Consider the following 22,463-nt stretch of genomic DNA (forward strand, 5'->3'; position numbering starts at 1 on the left):
CACCTGACTCAATAAGGACAGGGACGGACGTCAGCAAACAAAGTCAAATCTGCCCCAACTATGGCAGCTATAGTCTTAGTGCAGACAGGCAGACAGACAGACAGATAGGCAGAGACAAAACAGACAGGCAGACAAGGTTGATGTTTCTGCTGCTGCTGTTGTTTGTGTTGTTGTTGGCGGCGTCGTAATCTGGCATCACTATAATCCACATAGACGGAGGCCCATAATCCCTAGGAAGCAGCGGGATTTATTCACTGGCAAAACATCCCTGGAGGGCATGGTGGGTGTGTTACTGTGCTACTGTAGCAGTACAGACAGTGTGGCTGTGGTACAGTACAGTCAGAGTGGCTGTGGTACAGTACAGTCAGAGTGGCTGAGGTACAGTACAGACAGAGTGGCTGTGGTACAGTACAGACAGAGTGGCTGTGGTACAGTACAGACAGAGTGGCTGTGGTACAGTACAGACAGAGTGGCTGTGGTACAGTACAGACAGAGTGGCTGTGGTACAGTACAGTCAGAGTGGCTGTGGTACAGTACAGTCAGAGTGGCTGTGGTACAGTACAGTCAGAGTGGCTGTGGTACAGTACAGACAGAGTGGCTGTGGTACAGTACAGACAGAGTGGCTGTGGTACAGTACAGACAGAGTGGCTGTGGTACAGTACAGACAGAGTGGCTGTGGTACAGTACAGTCAGAGTGGCTGTGGTACAGTACAGTCAGAGTGGCTGTGGTACAGTACAGTCAGAGTGGCTGTGGTACAGTACAGACAGTGGCTGTGGTACAGTACAGACAGAGTGGCTGTGGTACAGTACAGACAGAGTGGCTGTGGTACAGTACAGACAGAGTGGCTGTGGTACAGGACAGACAGAGTGGCTGTGGTACAGGACAGACAGAGTGGCTGTGGTACAGTACAGACAGTGGCTGTGGTACAGTACAGTCAGAGTGGCTGTGGTACAGGACAGACATAGTGGCTGTGGTACAGTACAGTCAGAGTGGCTGTGGTACAGGACAGACATAGTGGCTGTGGTACAGGACAGACATAGTGGCTGTGGTACAGGACAGACATAGTGGCTGTGGTACAGGACAGACATAGTGGCTGTGGTACAGTACAGTCAGAGTGGCTGTGGTACAGTACAGACAGAGTGGCTGTGGTACAGTACAGACAGAGTGGCTGTGGTACAGTACAGACAGTCTGGCTGTGGTACAGTACAGTCAGAGTGGCTGTGGTACAGTACAGTCAGAGTGGCTGTGGTACAGTACAGTCAGAGTGGCTGTGGTACAGTACAGTCAGAGTGGCTGTGGTACAGTACAGACAGTGGCTGTGGTACAGTACAGACAGAGTGGCAGTGGTACAGTACAGACAGAGTGGCAGTGGTACAGTACAGACAGAGTGGCTGTGGTACAGTACAGTCAGAGTGGCTGTGGTACAGGACAGACAGAGTGGCTGTGGTACAGTACAGACAGAGTGGCTGTGGTACAGTACAGACAGAGTGGCTGTGGTACAGTACAGACAGAGTGGCTGTGGTACAGTACAGTCAGAGTGGCTGTGGTACAGGACAGACAGAGTGGCTGTGGTACAGGACAGACATAGTGGCTGTGGTACAGGACAGACAGTGGCTGTGGTACAGTACAGACAGAGTGGCTGTGGTACAGGACAGACATAGTGGCTGTGGTACAGGACAGACATAGTGGCTGTGGTACAGTACAGTCAGAGTGGCTGTGGTACAGTACAGACAGAGTGGCTGTGGTACAGTACAGTCAGAGTGGCTGTGGTACAGTACAGTCAGAGTGGCTGTGGTACAGGACAGACATAGTGGCTGTGGTACAGTACAGTCAGAGTGGCTGTGGTACATCATCCCTTTTCTCTATCACCCCTAATCTCCTCTCCCCCACACGTTGTTCAGCTGAGTCTGTTGTGGCTCCGTGTAATAGGTTTCTGTTAAAATCTCAATTTACTGTTCTGAATATGGGGAAAATTTCAACACGTGGCTGCTATGTTTCTGCCATTTGTCTCCCTCAGACATAGGTTTTTTCTATATATGTGTCAGTTTGATCTTTTATTTTCTTCCTAACTCTTGCCCTATCTTGTAATTCCAGTCTCCTTGCCTTATGCTGTTAGAATGCAACCTTCGCCCACTCTCACAGCAAGACCACTTTTCCAGGAATACAGTATGTGAGCGCAAAAACTCTTACTGTCGCTCCAGAGGGAGAAATCGAGAGGCAGAGCGAGAGAGAGGGAGATAGAGGCAGAGAGAGGCAGAGAGAGAGAGGGGAAGAGAGAGAACTAAAGAGAGGCAGAGAGAGATAGTCAGAGAGAGAGCTAGAGAGGCAGAGAGAGAGCTACAGAGAGGCAGAGGGAGAGCTAAAGAGAGGCAGAGAGATAGCTAGAGAGAGAGCTAAAGAGAGGTAGAGAGAGAGCTAGAGAGGCAGAGAGAGAGCTACAGAGAGGCAGAGAGAGGCAGAGGGAGAGCGAGACAGAGAGAGGCAGAGAGAGAGCTAAAGAGAGGCAGAGAGATGGCTAGAGAGAGGCAGAGAGAGCTAAAGAGAGGCAGAGAGAGAGCTAAAGAGAGGCAGAGAGAGAGCTAAAGAGAGGCAGAGAGAGAGCTAAAGAGGCAGAGAGGCAGAGAGAGAGCTAAAGAGAGGCAGAGAGAGAGCTAAAGAGACAGAGAGAGAGCTAAAGAGAGGCAGAGAGAGAGCTAAAGAGGCAGAGGCAGAGAGAGAGCTAAAGAGGCAGAGGCAGAGAGAGAGCTAAAGAGGCAGAGGCAGAGAGAGAGCTAAAGAGAGGCAGAGAGAGAGCTAAAGAGAGGCAGAGAGAGAGCTAAAGAGAGGCAGAGAGAGCTAGAGAGAGGCAGAGAGAGCTAGAGAGGCAGAGAGAGCTAAAAAGAGAGACAGAGAGAGAGCTAGAGAGGCAGAGAAAGGCAGAGAGAGATAAAGAGAGGCAGAGAGAGGCAGAGAGAGACAGAGACAGATAGTCAGAGAGAGCGCTAAAGAGAGGCAGAGAGAGCTAAAGAGAAGCAGAGAGAAGCAGAGGGAGATGGAGACAGTCAGGAGAGAGCTAAAGAGAGGCAGAGAGAGTGTGTTCTTCCTCTAGCACCAGGTGGTGCTGACAGAACAATGAGATAAGTTAAAAGTACATCAGTAGATCTATGATTGAGGAATGAAAGCCTATTGTCTGTGAATCATATTGGAATGCTTAAGCTGGCATTCAATACAGAGCCAAGCACAGAAGGGGAAACTCTGTTCCTCTATTGTAAGATTTTGCTCACAATATGAGGCGGAGGGGGTTCAGTTTTTCTGATAACATGAAGAAGAAAATTGGGCTTTACCTGCCATTTTCACATGACCAGTTAACTGTATCTCTGAGGCTAAGACCTGTTAAAATGGAGGGAGCTTTGTAAGACTGAGGGAACTACAACCATCTTTTTCATTGAATGTAATGGTCTTAGATTTCCCTCTCAAGCCCTTATGAGATGGTTTTAGATGACTGAGCTACATGGCAACCTGAAGGGGGATGCCCACTAGGGTAGAGGCTGAGGAAGGAAAGGAGTGATGCACAGGAGAGGTGGTGCCATGGAGGTAACAATGTCTAGAACAGGGATGGGCAACTTTTATGGGGCCCATAAAAAAGCTGCAAGGCTGAACCCCCTCCTCCTCATAATGCCAGCCAAATATTTTTGGTGCCCCCAGCTTGACATTTTTAACATTTTAGAGTTAATTTATGCACAATGCTGTCTCGGCGGTCTACGGACGATTCCTTTGACCTCACAGCTTGTTTTTTGCTCTGACATGCACCATCAACTGTGGGACTTTATAGAGACAGGTGTGTGCCTTTCCAAATCATGTCCAGTCAATTGAATTTACCACAGGTTGTAGAAACAAAGTTGTAGAAATATCTCAAAGATGATCAAAGGAAACAGGATGATGCACCTGAGCTCAATTTCGAGTCTCATAGCAAAGGGTCTGAATACTTATGTAAATAAGGTATTTCAGTTTTTTATGTTTAATAAATTGTAGATTGAGGAAAATAATGTATTTAATACATTTTAGAATAAGGCTGTAACGTAAAAAAAATGTGGAAAAAGTCTACCGAATGCACTGTACAGACAGACAGACAGACAGACAGAACCAGTCAAAAGTTTGGACAAATCTTTATTTTTACTATTTTCTACATTGTAGAATAATAGTGAAGACATCAAAACTATGAAATAACTTTCTCTCAACCAGCTTCACCTGGAATGCTTTTCCAACAGTCTTGAAGGAGTTCCCACATATGTTGCTTTTCCTTCACTCTGCGGTCAAACTCATCCCAAACCATCGCAATTGGGTTGAGGTCGGGTGATTGTGGAGGCCAGATCATCTGATGCAGCACTCCTTCACTCTCCTTCTTGGTCAAATAGCCCTTACACAGCCTGGAGGTATGTTGGGTCATTGTCCTGTTGAAAAACAAAGTATAGTCCCACTAAGCGTAAACCAGATAGGATGGGGTATCACTATAGAATTCTGTGGTAGCCATGCTGGTTAAGTGTGCCTTGAATTCTAAATAAATCACTGGCAGTGTCACCAGCGAAGCACCCCCACACCATCACACCTCCTCCTCCATGCTTCACGGTGGGAACCACACATGCAGAGATCATCCGTTCACCTACAGTACTCTGCATCTCAAAAACACTGCAGTTGGATCCAAAAATCTTCAATTTGGATTCATCATACCAAAGGACAGATTTCCACCATGTCCATTGCTCATGTTTCTTGGCCCAAGCAAGTCTCTTCTTCTTATTGGTGTCCTTTAGTAGTGGTTTCTTTTCAGCAATTCGACCATGAAGGCTTGATTCACCGGGTCTCTTCTGAACAGTTGATGTTGAGATGTGTCTGTTACTTGAACTCCGAAGCATTTGCAGTGGGGCAAAAAAAGTATTTAGTCAGTCACCAATTGTGCAAGTTCTCCCACTTAAAAAGATAAGAGAGGTCTTTCATCATAGGTACACTTCAACTATGACAGACAAAATGAGAAAAAAAATCCAGAAAATCACATTGTAGGATTTTTTATGAATTTATTTTCAAATTATGGTGGAAAATAAGTATTTGGTCACCTACAAACAAGCAGGATTTCTGGCTCTCACAGACCTGTAACTTCTTCTTTAAGAGGCTCCTCTGTCCTCCACTCATTACCTGTATTAATGGCACCTGTTTGAACTTGTTATCAGTATAAAAGACACCTGTCCACAACCTCAAACAGTCACACTCCAAACTCCACTATGGCCAAGACCAAAGAGTTGTCAAAGGACACCAGAAACAAAATTGTAGACCTGCACCAGGCTACAAAGCTCTCCCTCGCCCTCCATTTGGTAAATCTGACCACAATTCTATCCTCCTAATTCCTGCTTACAAGCAAAAATTAAAGCAGGAAGCACCAGTGACTCAGTCTATAAAAACTAGGTCAAATGAATCAGATGCTAAACTACCGGACTGTTTTGCTATCACAGACTGGAACATGTTCCGGGATTCTTCCGATTGCATTGAGGAATACACCACATCAGTCACTGGCTTTATCAATAAGTGCATCGAGGACGTCGTCCCCACAGTGACTGTACGTAAATACCCCAACCAGAAGCAATGGATTACAGGCAACACTCGCACTGAGCTAAAGGGTAGAGCTGCCGCTTTCAAGGTGCGGGCTTATAAGAAATCCTGCTATACAGGGCCAAGATCGTACTACACCGGCTCCGACGCTCGTCTTATGTGGCAGGGCTTGCAAAGTACTACAGACTACAAAGGGAAGCACAGCAGCGAGTTGCCCAATGACATGAGCCTCCCAGACGAGCTAAATCACTTCTGTGCTCGCTTCGAGGCAAGCAACACTGAGGCATGCATGAGACTAGCAGCTGTTCAAGATGACAGTGGTAGGCCTGATCACCGACAACGACGAGACACCCTATAGGGAGGAGGTCAGAGACCTGGCCGGTGGTGCCAGAATAACAACTTATCCCTCAACGTAACCAAGACTAAGGAGATAATTGTGGATTATATGAAAAGGAGGACCGAGCATGCCCCCATTCTCATCGACGGGGCTGTAATGGAGCAGGTTGAGATCCTCAAGTTCCTTGATGTCCACATCACCAACAAACTAGAATGGTCCAAACACACCAAGACAGTAGTAAAGAGGCCACGACAAAGCCTATTCCCCCTCAGGAAACCAAAAAGATTTAGCATGGGTCCTCAGATCCTCAAAAGGTTCTACAGTTGCAACATTGAGAGCATCCTGACTGGTTGCATCACTGCCTGGTATGGAAATTGCTTGGCCTCCGACCGCAAGGCACTATAGAGGGTAGTGCGTACGGCCCAGTACATCACTGGAGCAAAGCTGCCTGCCATCCAGGACCACTACACCAGGCGGTGTCAGAGGAAGACCCTAAAAATTTGTCAAAGATCCCACCCACCCCAGTCATGGACTGTTTTCTCTACCGCTGCATGGCAAGTGGTACCGGTGCGCCAAGTCTAGGACCAAAAGGCTTCTCAACAGCTTTTACCCCCAAGCCATAAGACTCCTGAACAGGTAAACAAATGGCTACCCGGACTATTTGCATTGTCCCGCCACCCCCCCAACCCCTCTTTTATGCTGCTGCTACTCTCTATCATATATGCATAGTCACTTTAACTATACATTCCTGTACATGCTACCTCAATTAGCGCAACTAACCGGTGCCCCCGCACATTGGCTACCTGGACTATCTGCATTGTGTCCCGCCACCCACTACCCCCTCTTTTACGCTGCTGCTACTCTCTGTTTATCATATATGCATAGTCACTTTAACCATACCTACTGTACATGTACATACTACCTCAATTAGCCCGACTAACCTGTGTCTGTATATAGCCTCCCTACGGTTATAGCCTCGCTACTGTATATAGCCTCGCTACTGTTATAGCCTCGCTACTGTATATAGCCTCGCTACGGTATATAGCCTCGCTACGGTATATAGCCTCGCTACAGTTATTGTCTCGCTACTGTATATAGCCTTGCTACTGTTATAGCCTCGCTACAGTTATTGTCTCGCTACTGTATATAGCCTTGCTACTGTTATAGCCTCGCTACAGTTATTGTCTCGCTACTGTATATAGCCTCGCTACTATTATAGTAATTATTGTTATTTCTCACTGTCTTTTTACTATTGTTTTTTTATTTCCTTACGTATCTATTGTTCACCTAATACCTATTTTTTACTTAAAAATTGCACGGTTGGTTAGGGCCTGTATGTTGTATTCGGTGCACGTGGCAAATAAAATTTGATCTGATTTGACTTATCCATTAGAGAAGGGAAGCAGTGTCATGTTCAGTATGAGTTCATTTCTCATTATGTTAATGAGCCCAATTGGGGCAGGTCTCTCAGGAGATAGCACTTCAAGGGTTTGAAAGAACACACTGGCACGTCTAATGAAGACAGGTTCACACTTAGAAATTTACACAATCTAGATTTTCATTAAGGATAACACTTGAAAGACTTAGTGACGTTCTATGAATCCACGCACGCACAGAGACGAGGACCGGATCAGTGCACCGTCATTGTAAATAAGAATTTGTTCTTAACTGACAGCATGGCACTATCTCACACCGAGCGATGGCATTTGTTATACACAATCCTGTTATTGCTAACCAATATCACAGATTATTTTGAAATAAACATGAATAGCTTATTGGAAATTCATGACGGGCACATGAAAAAGTTTTTAAAAATTGTGTGCAGTACACAATTTTGTATAAAGTGCATTTTAATCACAGATAAAGACAGTAGGTTACTTAAGACAGAAACGATAGGAGGGAGGTTGGTCGGATTGATCGGTAAGATTGTATAACGCAACCGTCTAGCAACCCAAATGTTGCATGTTCAAATTATGTCACAGACAACTTTAGCATTTTAGCTAATTATCAACAACTTACTACTTTTTAACTACTCATGTTAGCATGTTAGCGAACCCTAACCCTTAACTACTTAGTTAGCATGTTACCTAAATCTAACCCCTAAACCGAATCTTAACCTCTAACCCTAACCTTAACCCTTAGCCAACTAGCCAACCTAGCTAACGTTAGCCACAACAAATTGGAATCCGTGTAATGTACATGAATGCATTATGAAGAACGATAATTGTGTCATTTGTGTCTACTTTCACAATAGGCTGTGATAGTGTGTTGGTTATTAAGAGATCCTGACTTCTACCTTCTACCTGTTCTAAGTAAACCCACCACTAACGAGGATATGCAAACAAGAATCATTTAATTTTTCTAATGACCTGCATTTTGGATAAAATTGTTGAGGAGAAGAGAAGATATGATATTAATGCTGGGGTGTTGATCTCGGGCTTGGAGGAAGACACTCCCCAGGCTTGGTAGAGAACAACTAAACACTCCTGTTTACATCCCTCAGACACGATCATGAATATCTTCCTGTCAGTCAGTCTCCAGCGCCTCACAATCACACCTTATTATGTGAAGCTAGGTGCTGCTGGGTGAGGAGAGTTCGGAGCAGCTTGATGAGGAGATGAAGGGGGCCCTCTGTGGGCCCTGCCTGCCTGGCCGCAGAGCAGAATGAGGCCGATACCCACTAATTATCAAAATCCAAGAAAGAGCCATTAAATTCTACAACCACCTAAAAGGAAGCGATTCCCAAACCTTCCATAACAAAGCCATCACCTACAGAGATAAACCTGGAGAATAGTCCCTTAAGCAAGCTGGTCCTGGGGCTCTGTTCACAAACACAAACACACCCCACAGAGCCCCAGGACAGCAGCACAATTAGACCCAACCAAATCACGAGAAAACAAAAAGATAATTACTTGACACATTGGAAAGGATTAACAAAAAATCTGAGCAAACTAGAATGCTATTTGGCCCTAAACAGAGAGTACACAGTGGCAGAATACCTGACCCTTGTGACTGACCCAAACGTAAGGAAAGCTTTGACTATGTACAGACTCAGTGAGCATAGCCTTGCTATTGAGAAAGGCCGCCGTAGGCAGACATGGCTCTCAAGAGAAGACAGGCTTTGTGCACACTGCCCACAAAATGAGGTGGAAACTGAGCTGCACTTCCTAACCTCCTGCCCAATGTATGACCATATTAGAGACACACATAGTATTTCCCTCAGATTACACACATCCACAAAATAATCTAATGTTTGATAAACTCCCATATCTACTGGGTGAAATACCACAGTGTGCCATCACAGCACCAAGATTTGTGACCTGTTGCCACAAGAAAAGGGCAACCAGTGAAGAACAACCCTTAACCATTTGTACATCGTTACAACACTGTATATATACGTAATATGACATTTGTAATGTCTTTATGGTTTTGAAAGAGAGAGAGAGAGAGAGAGAGAGAGAGAAGGACAGAAACATAGAAACAAATTGCTCCCCAAGCTCACCGGGCCAGAGATGGAGGAGAGGGTTCTGACAGAACACAGCAGTCAATTAGATTCCCACTGTCATCATGACTTCACAACATATAAAGTGCTCATGGAAAGTGTCAGAGCCACACAAACCATAAACAAGGAGTGGGACACTTCAGCCTGAATTACAATAGCATATCCTTATGCTACCTCCTCAATGACAGCGTGTCCCCATTTCCACATCACCACAAATCAAATGATCAAATCATTTCTGCGGGTAGTGTTACACGGAACCCAAACCAGCTGCGTGCGTGCGCCATCGTATGCCATCGTGCAAAAATGTATTTTGTTCCCCACACCAAACGTGATCACGACAAGCAGGTTAAAATATCAAAATAAACTCAACCAAATACATTAATTTGGGGACAGGTTAAAAGCATTAGGCATTTATGACAATTTAGCTAGCTAGCTTGCCATTGCTAGCTAATTTGTCCTGGGATATAAACATTGAGTTGTTATTTAACCTGAAATGCCCAAGGTCCTCTACTCCGACAATTAATCCACACAAAAAACAGTCAACCAAATATTTTCTAGTCATCTCTCCTCCTTCCAGGCTTTTTCTTCTCTGGACTTTATATTGCAATTGGCAACTTTCATAAATTAGGTCCATCACCGCCACTGACTTCATTTGTCTTTCAGTCACCCACGTGGGTATAACCAATGAGGAGATGGCACGTGGGTACCTGCTTCCAAAAACCAATGAGGAGATGGGAGAGGCGGGACTTGCAGCGCGATCCGCGTCACAAATAGAACTGACTTCTATTTTAGCCCTTAGCAACGCAGACGCTCGTTGGTGAGCGTGAGCAGTGTGGGTAAAATAATTGAATAATATAGATTTCTACATTTATGCGACGCGTGCGACAAGAGCGGTGTAGTCAGCCTGTTACTCTTATGTGACGCGTGTGACACGAGCGGTGTAGTCAGCCTGTTACTCTTATGCGACGCGTGTGACACGAGCGGTGTAGTCAGCCTGTTACTCTTATGTGACGCGTGTGACACGAGCGGTGTAGTCAGCCTGTTACTCTTATGCGACGCGTGTGACACGAGCGGTGTAGTCAGCCTGTTACTCTTATGCGACGCGTGTTACACGAGCGGTGTAGTCAGCCTGTTACTCTTATGCGATGCGTGTGACACGAGCGGTGTAGTCAGCCTGTTACTCTTATGTGACGCGTGTGACACGAGCGGTGTAGTCAGCCTGTTACTCTTCAAAACTAGATTACAGAAAGTAAACCAGGTAAAATTGGCGAAGAATTGAACTTTTCCGGAAACATTATACAGAACACATCATTATGGAGAAAGTTGAGGATTTAACATGAGCTCCGTAACGTAATGTAATAATTGTGAGCTATTGGAGGCAGCTGAGTGTTAATCCCTGTTTAGAACAGAGGAAAAGCCAGCTGCTGCTATAAATGATCTCCTGCATTGCTCACACAAAAATCCTTGGCCCCCGCGGCAGCTTGAATATGCTGTCCTTTTTGAAATTACAAATCACAAAAATAAATGACTCCTTTGGTACAAACTCTTTTGTTGTTCCTTTTGGTCCAATGGAACAGTGAATAGCAGTAATAAATTAACATATAGTATTTCCCATCTGTAGCCAACATAACCCATTGCGTGTATCTGTTTGTACATGTGGATGGGTAGTGGCAATAATGGGTAAACTAATTCATTGTAACAGTATCTTCACATGTTCAATCTTAGCTATCATGCAATGCCTCCTAACCATTCAAAGTTGAACCTCCCCATGCGATGCCATGTTGATAGATTCTCTATCTCAGAGAGGGTGGAGGAGGACCCAGCTGTAATTGGAATAACTGGAAGCGATCGATCATCGTAACACTGACAGGCAGGCAGTCAGGCAAGTCAGTCAGCATCACTGGCCGCTAACTGGGCTGGGGGGGTCAGGGCTGCCCATGAACAACATGGCTGATTAATCCAACCAATCAATGGCCAGCGTTCACCAGGGAGGCGGCTCTAATTCCCTAGCACTAGGACCTGGCAGTGTTTCTATGGCTCCAAGGTGAATGAGTGAGTGAGTGAGTGAGTGAGTGAGTGAGTGAGTGAGTGAGTGAGTGAGTGAGTGAGTGAGTGAGTGAGTGAGTATTGACTGGCACTTTAGAAACGCGGATGGTGCAAGTGACAGACGAGAGAGGCTGGTCATAAATTATACTCTAGGTGGAAATCGAGTCTAGAAATGATAGTTTTAACATATTTACAAATGTACAGTTCTACAGAGAAGCTACATGGCTATACTCTCTACTACTCTCTACTACTCTCTATTACTCTACTACTATCTACTACTACTCTATACTCTCTACTACTCTCTACTCTCTACTACTCGACTACTCCTCTCTACTAAAAACTCCTCTCACTCTCCACTACTCTACACTCTATTCTACTCTCTACTCTATACGCTATACTACCCTCTACTACTCCATACTCTACGCGCTCTACTACTCTATGCTCTTTATTCTCTACTTCTCTCTACTACTCTACACTCTCTACTCTATACTAATATATACTCTACTACTCTTCTACTATCTACTCCCTACTACTACTACTCTCTACTACTCTACTACTCTCTACTACTCTCCACTATCTAGTCTCTACTACTACTCTCTATTACTCTACTACTCCATACTCTCTACTACTCTCCTACTATCTAGTCTCTACTACTCTACTACTACTCTATACTCTCTACTACTATCTACTCTCTACTACTCGACTACTACTCTCTACTACAAACTCCTCTCACTCTCTACTACTCTACACTCTCTACTACTCTTTACTCTATACTCTCTACTAATATATACTCTACTACTCTCCTCTACTACTCTCTACTAAAAACTCCTCACTCTCCACTCTATTCTACTACCCTCTACTCTATACGCTATACTACCCTCTAAGACTCCATACTCTACGCGCTCTACTACTCTATGCTCTTTATTCTCTACTCTATTTCTCTCTACTACTCTACACTCTACTACTCTATACTACTATCTACTACTACTACTCTACTCCCTACTACTCTCTATTACTCTACTCTCTACTACTATCTACTACTCTACTCCTCACTACTCTCTACTCTCTACTACTCTCTACTCCCTACTACTCTACTACTACTCTACTACTCTACTAAAAACTCCTCTCACTCTCTACTACTCTTTACTCTATACTCTCCACTACTCTCTACTCTATACTCTCTACTACTCTATACTGCTCTATACTCTACCAATCTATACTCTACTACTCTCTACTACTCTATACTAATCTATACTATCCTGCTCAATCTACTCTCTACTACTCTATACTACTCTCTACGCTCTACTCCTCTCTGCTCCTATCTACTACTCTATACTCTATATTCTCTACTACTCTATACTACTCTCTTCTACTTAATACTCTCCACTACTCTCTACTCTTTACTTCCTTCCTACTTTCTACGCAAAATGTGCCATGTAAGAAAGCTAACATTTAAGTTCCTTGCTCAGAACATGAGAACATATGAAAGCTGGTGGTTCATTTTAACACGAGTCTTCAATATTCCCAGCTAAGAAGTTTTAGGTTGTAATTATTATAGGAATTATAGGACTATTTCTCTCTATACCATTTGTAATTCATATACCTTTGACTATTGGATGTTCTTATAGGCACTTTAGTATTGCCAGTGTAACAGTATAGCTTCCGTCCGTCTCCTCGCCCCTACCTGGGCTCGAACCAGCAACACAACGACAACAGCCAACCTCGAAGCAGCGTTACCTATGCAGAGCAAGGGGAATAACTACTCCAAGTCTCAGAGCGAGTGACTTTTGAACACCCTGCTAGCTAGCCATTTCACATCAGTTACACCAGCCTAATCTCGGGAGTTGATAGGCTTGAAGTCATAAACAGCACAATGCTTGAAGCACAGCAAAGAGCTGCTGGCAAAACGCACGTAACTGCTGTTTGAATGAATGCTTAAGAGCCTGCTGCTGCCTACCATCGCTCAGTCAGACTGCTCTATCAAATCATAGACTTAATTATAACATAATAACACACAAATATGAGCCTTAGGTCATTAATATGGTCGAATCCGGAAACTATCATCTCGAAAACAAGACGTTTATTCTTTCAGTGAAATATGGAACCGTTCCGTATTTTATCTAACGGGTGGCATCCATAAGTCTAAATATTCCTGTTTCATTGCACAACCTTCAATGTTATGTCATAATTACCTACAATTCTGGCAAATTAGGTTGCCCAAACTGTTGCATATACCCTGACTCTGCGTGCAATGAACGCAGGAGAAGTGACACAATAATCTCTACTACTCTATAGTCTCTACTACTCTACTACACTATACTGTATACTTCTCTCTACTACTCTCCACTATCTACTACTCTATACTCTACTACGCTATACTACTCTATAGTCTCTACTACTCTATACTCTTTTCTACTCTCTACTACTCTATATTACTCTAAACTCCACGACTCTATAATCTATACTATCTTCTACTCTCTATTACTCTATACTACTCTAAACTCTCTACTCTATACTCTCTTATACTCTCTACTACTCTATACTCTCTTCTCTACTCTCTACTACTATATACTCTCATACGCTCTGCTCTCTACTACTCTACTATATACTCTACTACTCTCTACTACTATATACTCTACTACTACTCCACACTCTCTTCTACTCTATACTCTCTACTCTCTACTACTATATACTCTCTACTACTATATACTCTATACTGCTCCATACTCTCTTCTACTCTACACTACACTCTCTACTACTCTCTACAACTATATACTCTACTACTCTATACTCTCTAATACTCTACTCCTCTATACACTCTTCTACTGTCTACTACTCTATACTCTCTTCTACAACTATATACTATCTTCTACTACTATATACTATCTTCTACTACTATATACTCTCTACTCTCTTCTACTCTATACGCTCTACTACTCTATACTCTCTTCTACTCTATACGCTCTACTACTATATACTCTAATACTCTCTACTCCTCTACTCTCTACTACTCTATACTCTCTTCTACTCTATACGCTCTACTACTCTATACGCTCTACTACTCTATACTCTCTTCTACCCTCTACAACTCTATACTCTCTACTACTATATACTCTATTACTTTCTACTACTCTATACTCTCTTCTACACTCTACTACTCTATACTCTATATTAGTCTCTACTACACTATACTCTCTACTCTCTATTAGGGTTGCAAAGGGTCGGAAACTTTCCGGTAAATTTCCCCAGACATTTTCCATGGGAAGTTAAGCTCTGGAATTTTGGGAATCTTTCTTAAATTCATCAAAAAAGTTAGCTTATAACAGTGAGCCTTTTTTTTGTGGGATACACATAAGGCAATTATAGGTCTTGTGGCATATTTTGGTTAAACTATCCCCAATTCAATGGAATTGCAACCCTCTGCACGGCACAGTGCATTCTTCCATCACATGTGCAGTGCACTGTTCCATCACATGAACAGCTTATTCTCAAGATCTTGCACACTAATGAGATGCTATTGTTCCCACACTACTACACTGTCTGAGCCAAGGACTACATGCTTTCTCATAAGTTTTGATTACAATAACGGGTGGGGTGAATTTATTTTATATGACATTCATGATTTTTTGCTAACTAGTAAATAGTAGCCAGCAGAAAAGTGTGTTTAAATAATTTCTAACGTGTTAGTTCGTTTTTGCTACCATGTGGGTTTTAGCTCGCTTGAGCCTGCTAACTGAGGAGTGTTAATTCACCTGTTTCCATACATGTTTCATTTTAAAACATCTATCTTACAAAGGAGTTGTTTAATCTAACTGCTTATCTATTTATCTGTACAGGGAATGTATTATCTTTTTTTTTCAAATTTAAAAAAAACTCTTTACAGGAAAATGCCACGGGCATTATCTGATGTGTGAAGACAATTCACTGCAGCTAATGTAGAAGGAAAAGCTATGTACATTTGCAAATACTGTGCCCAATCTTATGTGAAGAATGCAACAAAGATGCAGAATCATCTGGCCAAGTGCATAAAGTTCCCTCAGTGCTCACAACAAGCAATCTCTGACAAAAGTCCCTCTACTTCTATTCGAGATGAAAATGATAAATCAGACACCTTATTGATAGCAACAGCTCATGGTCCTCCTGGAATCAGAAGTTTCTTTGACTCAATGGAGTAAAGTAGTCAGAGAAATGCTGATGGATGTCTTGCTCGAGCTGTGTATGCAACTGGTTCACCTCTGATGCTCACAGGCAATGTTTTGGATATGTGGAGATTGCATCTGCTAGCCAAGACACCCAGCCAGCGCCTGCCCTTCATTCTCATTCTGCTGAGTCCCTTGACAGAGAGAGAGAGGCGTCTCAGCTCAGCTCCCTGCTCTTTCATTTCATTTTCTCTTTACTCATGTGCACACAGGGAGAGTTAGCCATTGTTCATGACTCTCAGTTCCATTTCATTACATTACACAGAAGAGTCATTGTCATTTGACAAAGGCGTTAAGCATAAGGACCTTACCTTTCATATCAGCGAGAAATGGATGCACACCTTTATAGGGTTTGCGTTAGTGTTCCCACATGGCCACATCTCCATGTTACAGCACGTGTTTACAGAAGACAGACTGCAGTTGGAGGGACCACCTATACTAATTAGCTATCCAGAATACTTCGAACACCTGTGTGTAACAGAATAAGTCTTCCAGAAACGTGCTGTCACTGAAACGTGCTGTCTCTGAAACGTGCTGTCACTGAAACGTGCTGGCTCTGAAACGTGCTGGCTCTGAAACGTGCTGGCTCTGAAACGTGCTGGCTCTGAAACGTGCTGGCTCTGAAACGTTTGTGATTATTTTGTAATCGTAATGAAATGTATATAAAAGTAAAGGGCTTTATGTTTCTAGAACCGTATCTCAATTGAGAATCGATTCCTGTTTAAATGTAGTATTTATAAGCTATTGTTACAGGTAAACCAATTTTCCTTTGTGTGCGTGTGAGCGTGTGTGTGTGCGTTTGAGCATGTGTTTGTGCGTGTGTATGTTCACGTGCGTGTGTGTGCATATTTCTGAACAAAAATGACTAGCACATAATAACCATACACTCTGAACATTCTGTATGGCAGCATTACTCATCCAACTGAAACAACTGTTTAGGTCACATACAGTGGGGAGGACAAGTATTTGATACACTCGATTTTGCAGGTTTTCCTACTTATAAAGCATGTAGAGGTCTGTAATTTTTATCATAGGTACACTTCAACTGTGAGAGATGGAATCTAAAACAAAAATCTAGAAAATCACAATGTATGATTTTTAAGTAATTAATTTGCATTTTATTGCATGACATACGTATTTGATCACCTACCAACCAGTAAGAATTCCAGCTCTCACAGACCTGTTAGTTTTTCTTTAAGAAGCCCTCCTATTCTCCACTCATTACCTGTATTAACTGCACCTGTTTGAACTCGTTACCTGTATAAAAGACACCTGTCCACACACTCAAACAGACTCCAACCTCTCCGCAATGGCCAAGACCAGAGAGCTGTGTAAGGACAACTGGGATAAAATTGTAGACCTGCACAAGGCTGGGATGGGCTACAGGACATTAGGCAAGCAGCTTGGTGAGAAGGCAACAACTGTTGGCGCAATTATTAGAAAATGGAAGAAGTTGAAGATGACGGTCAATCAACCTCGGTCTGGGGCTCCATGCAAGATCTCACCTCGTGGGGCATCAATGATCATGAGGATGGTGAGGGATCAGCCCAGAACTACATGACAGGACCTGGTCAATGACCTGAAGAGAGCTGGGACCACAGTCTCAAAGAAAACCATTAGTAACACACTACGCCGTCATGGATTAAAATTCTGCAGTGCACGCAAGGTCCCCCTGCTCAAGCCAGCGCATGTCCAGGCCCGTCTGAAGTTTGCCAATGACCATCTGGATGATCCAGAGGAGGAATGGGAGAAGGTCATGTGGTCTGATGAGACAAAAATAGAGCTTTTTGGTCTAAATTCCACTCGCCGTGTTTGGAGGAAGAAGAAGGATGAGTACAACCCTAAGAACACCATCCCAACCGTGAAGCATGGAGGTGGAAACATCATTCTTTGGGGATGCTTTTCTGCAAAGGGGACAGGAAGACTGCATCGTATTGAGGGGAGGATATGGATGGGGCCATGTATCACGAGATCTTGGCCAACAACCTCCTTCCCTCAGTAAGAGCATTGAAGATGGGTCGTGGCTGGGTCTTCCAGCATGACAACGACCTGAAACACACAGCCAGGGCAACTAAGGAGTGGCTCCGTAAGAAGCATCTCAAGGTCCTGGAGTGGCCTAGCCAGTCTCCAGACCTGAATCCAATAGAAACTCTTTGGAGGGAGCTGAAAGTCCGTATTGCCCAGCGACAGCCCCGAAACCTGAAGGATCTGGAGAAGGTCTGTATGGAGGAGTAGGCTGCAGTGTGTGCTGCAGTGTGTGTATACCTGGTCAAGAACTACAGGAAATGTATGATCTCTGTAATTGCAAACAAAGGTTTCTGTACCAAATATTAAGTTCTGCTTTTCTGATGTATCAAATACTTATGTCATGCAATAAAATGCAAATTAATTACTTAAAAATCATACAATGTGATTTTCTGGATTTTTGTTTTAGATTCCGTCTCTCACAGTTGAAGTGTACCTATGATAAAAATTACAGACCTCTACATGCTTTATAAGTGGGAAAACCTGCAAAATCGGCAGTGTATCAAATACTTGTTCTCCCCACTGTATGTACTTAGAACATCAATCATCTCCAACTTCTCCTTCAGTGGAGTGCGGCATTGCTTCTGTTGTTTGCAACAGGCCTTTTTTTCCCCAACAGAAAAAAAACAAAGACAGTTAAGATAATTATATACTACTACTACTACTACTACTACTACTACTACTACTACTACTACTACTACTACTACTACTACTACTACTACTACTACTACTACTACTACTACTACTACTACTACTACTACTACTACTACTACTACTACTACTACTACTACTACTACTACTACTACTACGTGAGCCACGTGGTATGCTGTGTGAGCCACTTGGCATGCAGTGTGTGGTCAAACATCCTGCCTCCCTGCTTGCAGAGAAAGAGAGAGCCAGCCACAACCTGCCCTCCAAGCCCCAGCAGACAGCTTGAACCCCGTCCCTCCATCCACCTCCCCACTTTAATTGAGTCCTCCTAATTCCCCCTTTTATTCCGACATATATTAATATGTTACGCTTTGCTGCATCAGATACCAAGAGACCTCCGTCTTCTTTTGTTTTGTGTTTAATGAAGGAAGACGTTCCTCCCCCTTTTCCTGGATAAAATAACTACGGGGAATTTTGCCATGCTCAACTCAACTGGGAGCAATCGCAGGGAGGTGAGACTGAGCGCTTCATCCATCAACACAGTCTGCTATGGAGAGACGATGTGAGAGCTTCCTACACAGATCTGTCTCTTTCTCCCCAGTCAGCGCTAGGCTGGGAGGATAGTCAGAATACACCACTGCTCATTCAGCTCAATCAGTCACGCAAGGCAGCCAGCCCCCCCAAAAGATCCTACGGCACACAAATCAGACTGAGTTATAAGAAAGTCTCTCATTTGAATTCCCCTCCACCAAACAGAAGCTGATAGCGCATTGCGCCGTGCAGTCTGCAAGAGAAGGCCCTCCTTGTTTCCAGGTCAAATACCTCCGTCTCATCTCCCAGCTGTGGGAGGGAAAGCCAGGCATGGTCGATCAAGCCTCTCCACTCTGCCACAAAGGGAGCAAGGCAGAAGAGATCCTCCTCTCAGTCAGTCACAACCCCACTCAGACAAGCTTCACAGCCTCTGTTTGTGTTGAATATTTCATTGTCTCTCTCTTCCTCTGCCGGCTCCTCAAATGACCTTTAACGGCAAAGCCAAACTTCCCCTCTCTCTGCTCTCCTTCCTCACTGCCAGACTCCATCTCACAATAATTATAGTCAAACACTCTGCAGAACCCTCTCTTCCATCAAATTTCAACAGCACCTAAAATGGTAATAGCTCTAAACAAGTGATGGGGGGTCGATACAGTTACATATCGCAATATTATTTCTGAAGATATTATGTTGATATTTTGACTCCAAGTATTGATTTGCAAAAATATATATTTTGGTTGTGTTTTTTTGCTAGATAGCGTTAGCTTGTTCTCCATCTTCTTTTTAAAATAGTGAGCCAACATGTTTTAAATACTTTTATTTCCATGACTGACCAAAACTCCTTTTCTCTCTTCTCTTTCTGCTGAAGACATATAGTGAGCAATATTACATTTAGCTGATGCTCTTATCCAGAGTGACTTACAGTAGTGAGAGCATACATTTTCGTACTTGTCCCCCATGGGAATCAAACTCACAAGCCTGGTGTTGCAAAAGCCATGCTCTACCAATTGAGCCACACGGAACATATGGTGAATATGTTTGTAACATTTAAATCTCAACAAAATCACAGCATAGAATCGCAATACCTATAGAATCCTGGGAATTGCAATACATATAGTGGGGCAAAAAAGTCTTTAGTCAGCCACCAATTGTGAAAGTTCTCCTACTTAAAGATGAGAGAGGCCTGTAATTTTCATCATAGGTACACTTAAACTATGACAGACAAAATGAGGGAAAAAAATCCAGAAAATCACATCGTAGGATTTTTAATTAATTTATTTGCATATTATGGTGGAAAATAGGTATTTGGTCAATAACAAAAGTTTCTCAATACTTTGTTATATACCCTTTGTTGGCAATGACAGAGGTCAAACGTTTTCTGTAAGTCTTCACAAGGTTTTCACACACTGTTGCTGGTATTTTGGCCCATTCCTCCATGCAGATCTCCTCTAGAGCAGTGATGTTTTGGGGCTGTTGCTGGAAAACACAGACTTTCAACTCCCTCCAAAGATTTTCTATGGGGTTGAGATCTGGAGACTGGCTAGGCCACCTCAGGACCTTCAAATGCTTCTTACGAAGCCACTCCTTCATTGCCCGGGCGGTGTGTTTGGGATCATTGTCATGCTGAAAGACCCAGCCACGTTTCATCTTCAATGCCCTTGCTGATGGAAGGAGGTTTTCACTCAAAATCTTACGATACATGGCCCCATTCATTCTTTCCTTTACACGGATCAGTCGTCCTGGTCCCTTTGCAGGAATACAGCCCCAAAGCATGATGTTTCCACCCCCATGCTTCACAGTAGGTATGGTGTTCTTTGGGATGCAACTCAGCAATCTTGGTCCTCCAAACACATTTTGGTTTCATCTGACCATATGACATTCTCCCAATCTTCTTCTGGATCATCCAAATGCTCTCTAGCAAACTTCAGACGGGCCGGGACATGTACTGGCTTAAGCAGGGGGACACGTCTGGCACTGCAGGATTTGAGTCCCTGGCGGCGTAGTGTGTTACTGATGGTAGGCTTTGTTACTTTGGTCCCAGCTCTCTGCAGGTCATTCACTAGGTCCCCCCGTGTGGTTCTGGGATTTTTGCTCACCGTTCTTGTGATCATTTTGACCCCACGGGGTGAGATCTTGCGTGGAGCCCCAGATTGAGGGAGATTATCAGTGGTCTTGTATGTCTTCCATTTCCTAATAATTGCTCCCACAGTTGATTTATTCAAACCAAGCTGCTTACCTATTGCAGATTCAGTCTTCCCAGCCTGGTGCAGGTCTACAATTTTGTTTCTGGCTCTTTGGTCTTGGCCATAGTGGAGTATGGAGTGTGACAGTTTGAGGTTGTGGACAGGTGTCTTTTATACTGATAACAAGTTAAAACAGGTGCCATTAATACAGGTAACGAGTGGAGGACAGAGGAGCCTCTTAAAGAAGAAGTTACAGGTCTGTGAAAGCCAGAAATCTTGCTTGTTTGTAGGTGACCAAATACTTATTTTCCACCATAATTTGCTAATAAATTCATTAAAAATCCTACGATGTGATTTTCTGGATTTTTTTCTCTCATTTTGTCTGTCATAGTTGAAGTGTACCTATGATGAAAATTACAGGCCTCTCTCATCTTTTTAAGTGGGAGAACTTGCACAATTGGTGGCTGACTAAATGCTTTTTTGCCCCACTGTATAGTATGGGCACCTAAGTATATTGATAATATCATATTGTGAGGTCCCTGGCAATTCCCAGCCCTAGACCTCACTCTCAGTACTGTATAAGACATTGTAGCCCATTGATTTGATGTGCCGAGGGAACAATGACCACTGCTATTGAGGCTAATGAAAGCAGAACATGTGTTAACTATGGATGAGGTCAATCCATTTCACTCTACGGTCTGGGTCTCCTCTCACTGTTAATGACAGAGCTGCTCTATAAGAAACTGCAGGTCCATTTCAATTTCAACCTGGGTATCTACTTTGTATGTTAATAATGTGTAATAAATCCAGAAGAAACATCCAGTATGTCTCAGGTACTGTGGATCACACACTGTTATATTCACACAGACATTTCAGCTTGCTAGCTCAAGTAGTACAGAGATTCTCATGAGCTTATGCATGAGATCTGGCTACCATGACAACCCAATTACCATTGTGTTCCCTGTACAGCTCCTATGGAATCCTAAGGAACTTACATCTGCATCTATGAAGTTGATACATTCCCAAAGATAACTCCTCAGGAACACTATGTGCTTAAAGGAGCGGAATTCTAATATTAACAACGCTAGCAGGCAGCAACGTAGCAAAGTAGCATCTTAGCGCTGAGGGAAGAGTTGGTCTGTCTCAGTGAATTAAGAAATTAACTTTCAGAGTACCTTGAGTCTCTCTGACACTCCATCAGTGAAGCTGATGGTAAACTCCTCCACCTTGGGCACCTTCATCTTGGATTTCTTCTGGTCCGTCTGGTACTCAGTCCGTGTCTTCACCATCACCTACAGAGAAAGGAGAGGACAAAACACAGTCAGTTACAGTGACACAGCAAAAAAATGTCCCTTAGGGGTTAGCTGGACTTCAGTTAGACAGAGCCATCATACCGCACAGTCTTACTCTT

At 43.5% G+C, this 22,463-nt stretch overlaps 1 protein-coding gene across 1 annotated transcript in view; it reads right to left on the minus strand.

Moving 5' to 3' along the window:
* Positions 1 to 22,463, minus strand: part of LOC115116844 (neuronal vesicle trafficking-associated protein 2-like) — a 35,814-nt gene that overhangs the window by 4,944 nt on the left and 8,407 nt on the right. The window contains exon 3 of the mRNA XM_029645316.2: positions 22,228 to 22,344. Within this exon, the coding sequence (XP_029501176.1) occupies positions 22,228 to 22,344 (117 nt within the window). The remainder of the gene's footprint in view (positions 1 to 22,227; positions 22,345 to 22,463) is intronic.

The sequence above is a fragment of the Oncorhynchus nerka genome, linkage group LG10 (genome assembly GCF_034236695.1).
Source record: "Oncorhynchus nerka isolate Pitt River linkage group LG10, Oner_Uvic_2.0, whole genome shotgun sequence".
Taxonomy (NCBI): domain Eukaryota; kingdom Metazoa; phylum Chordata; class Actinopteri; order Salmoniformes; family Salmonidae; genus Oncorhynchus; species Oncorhynchus nerka.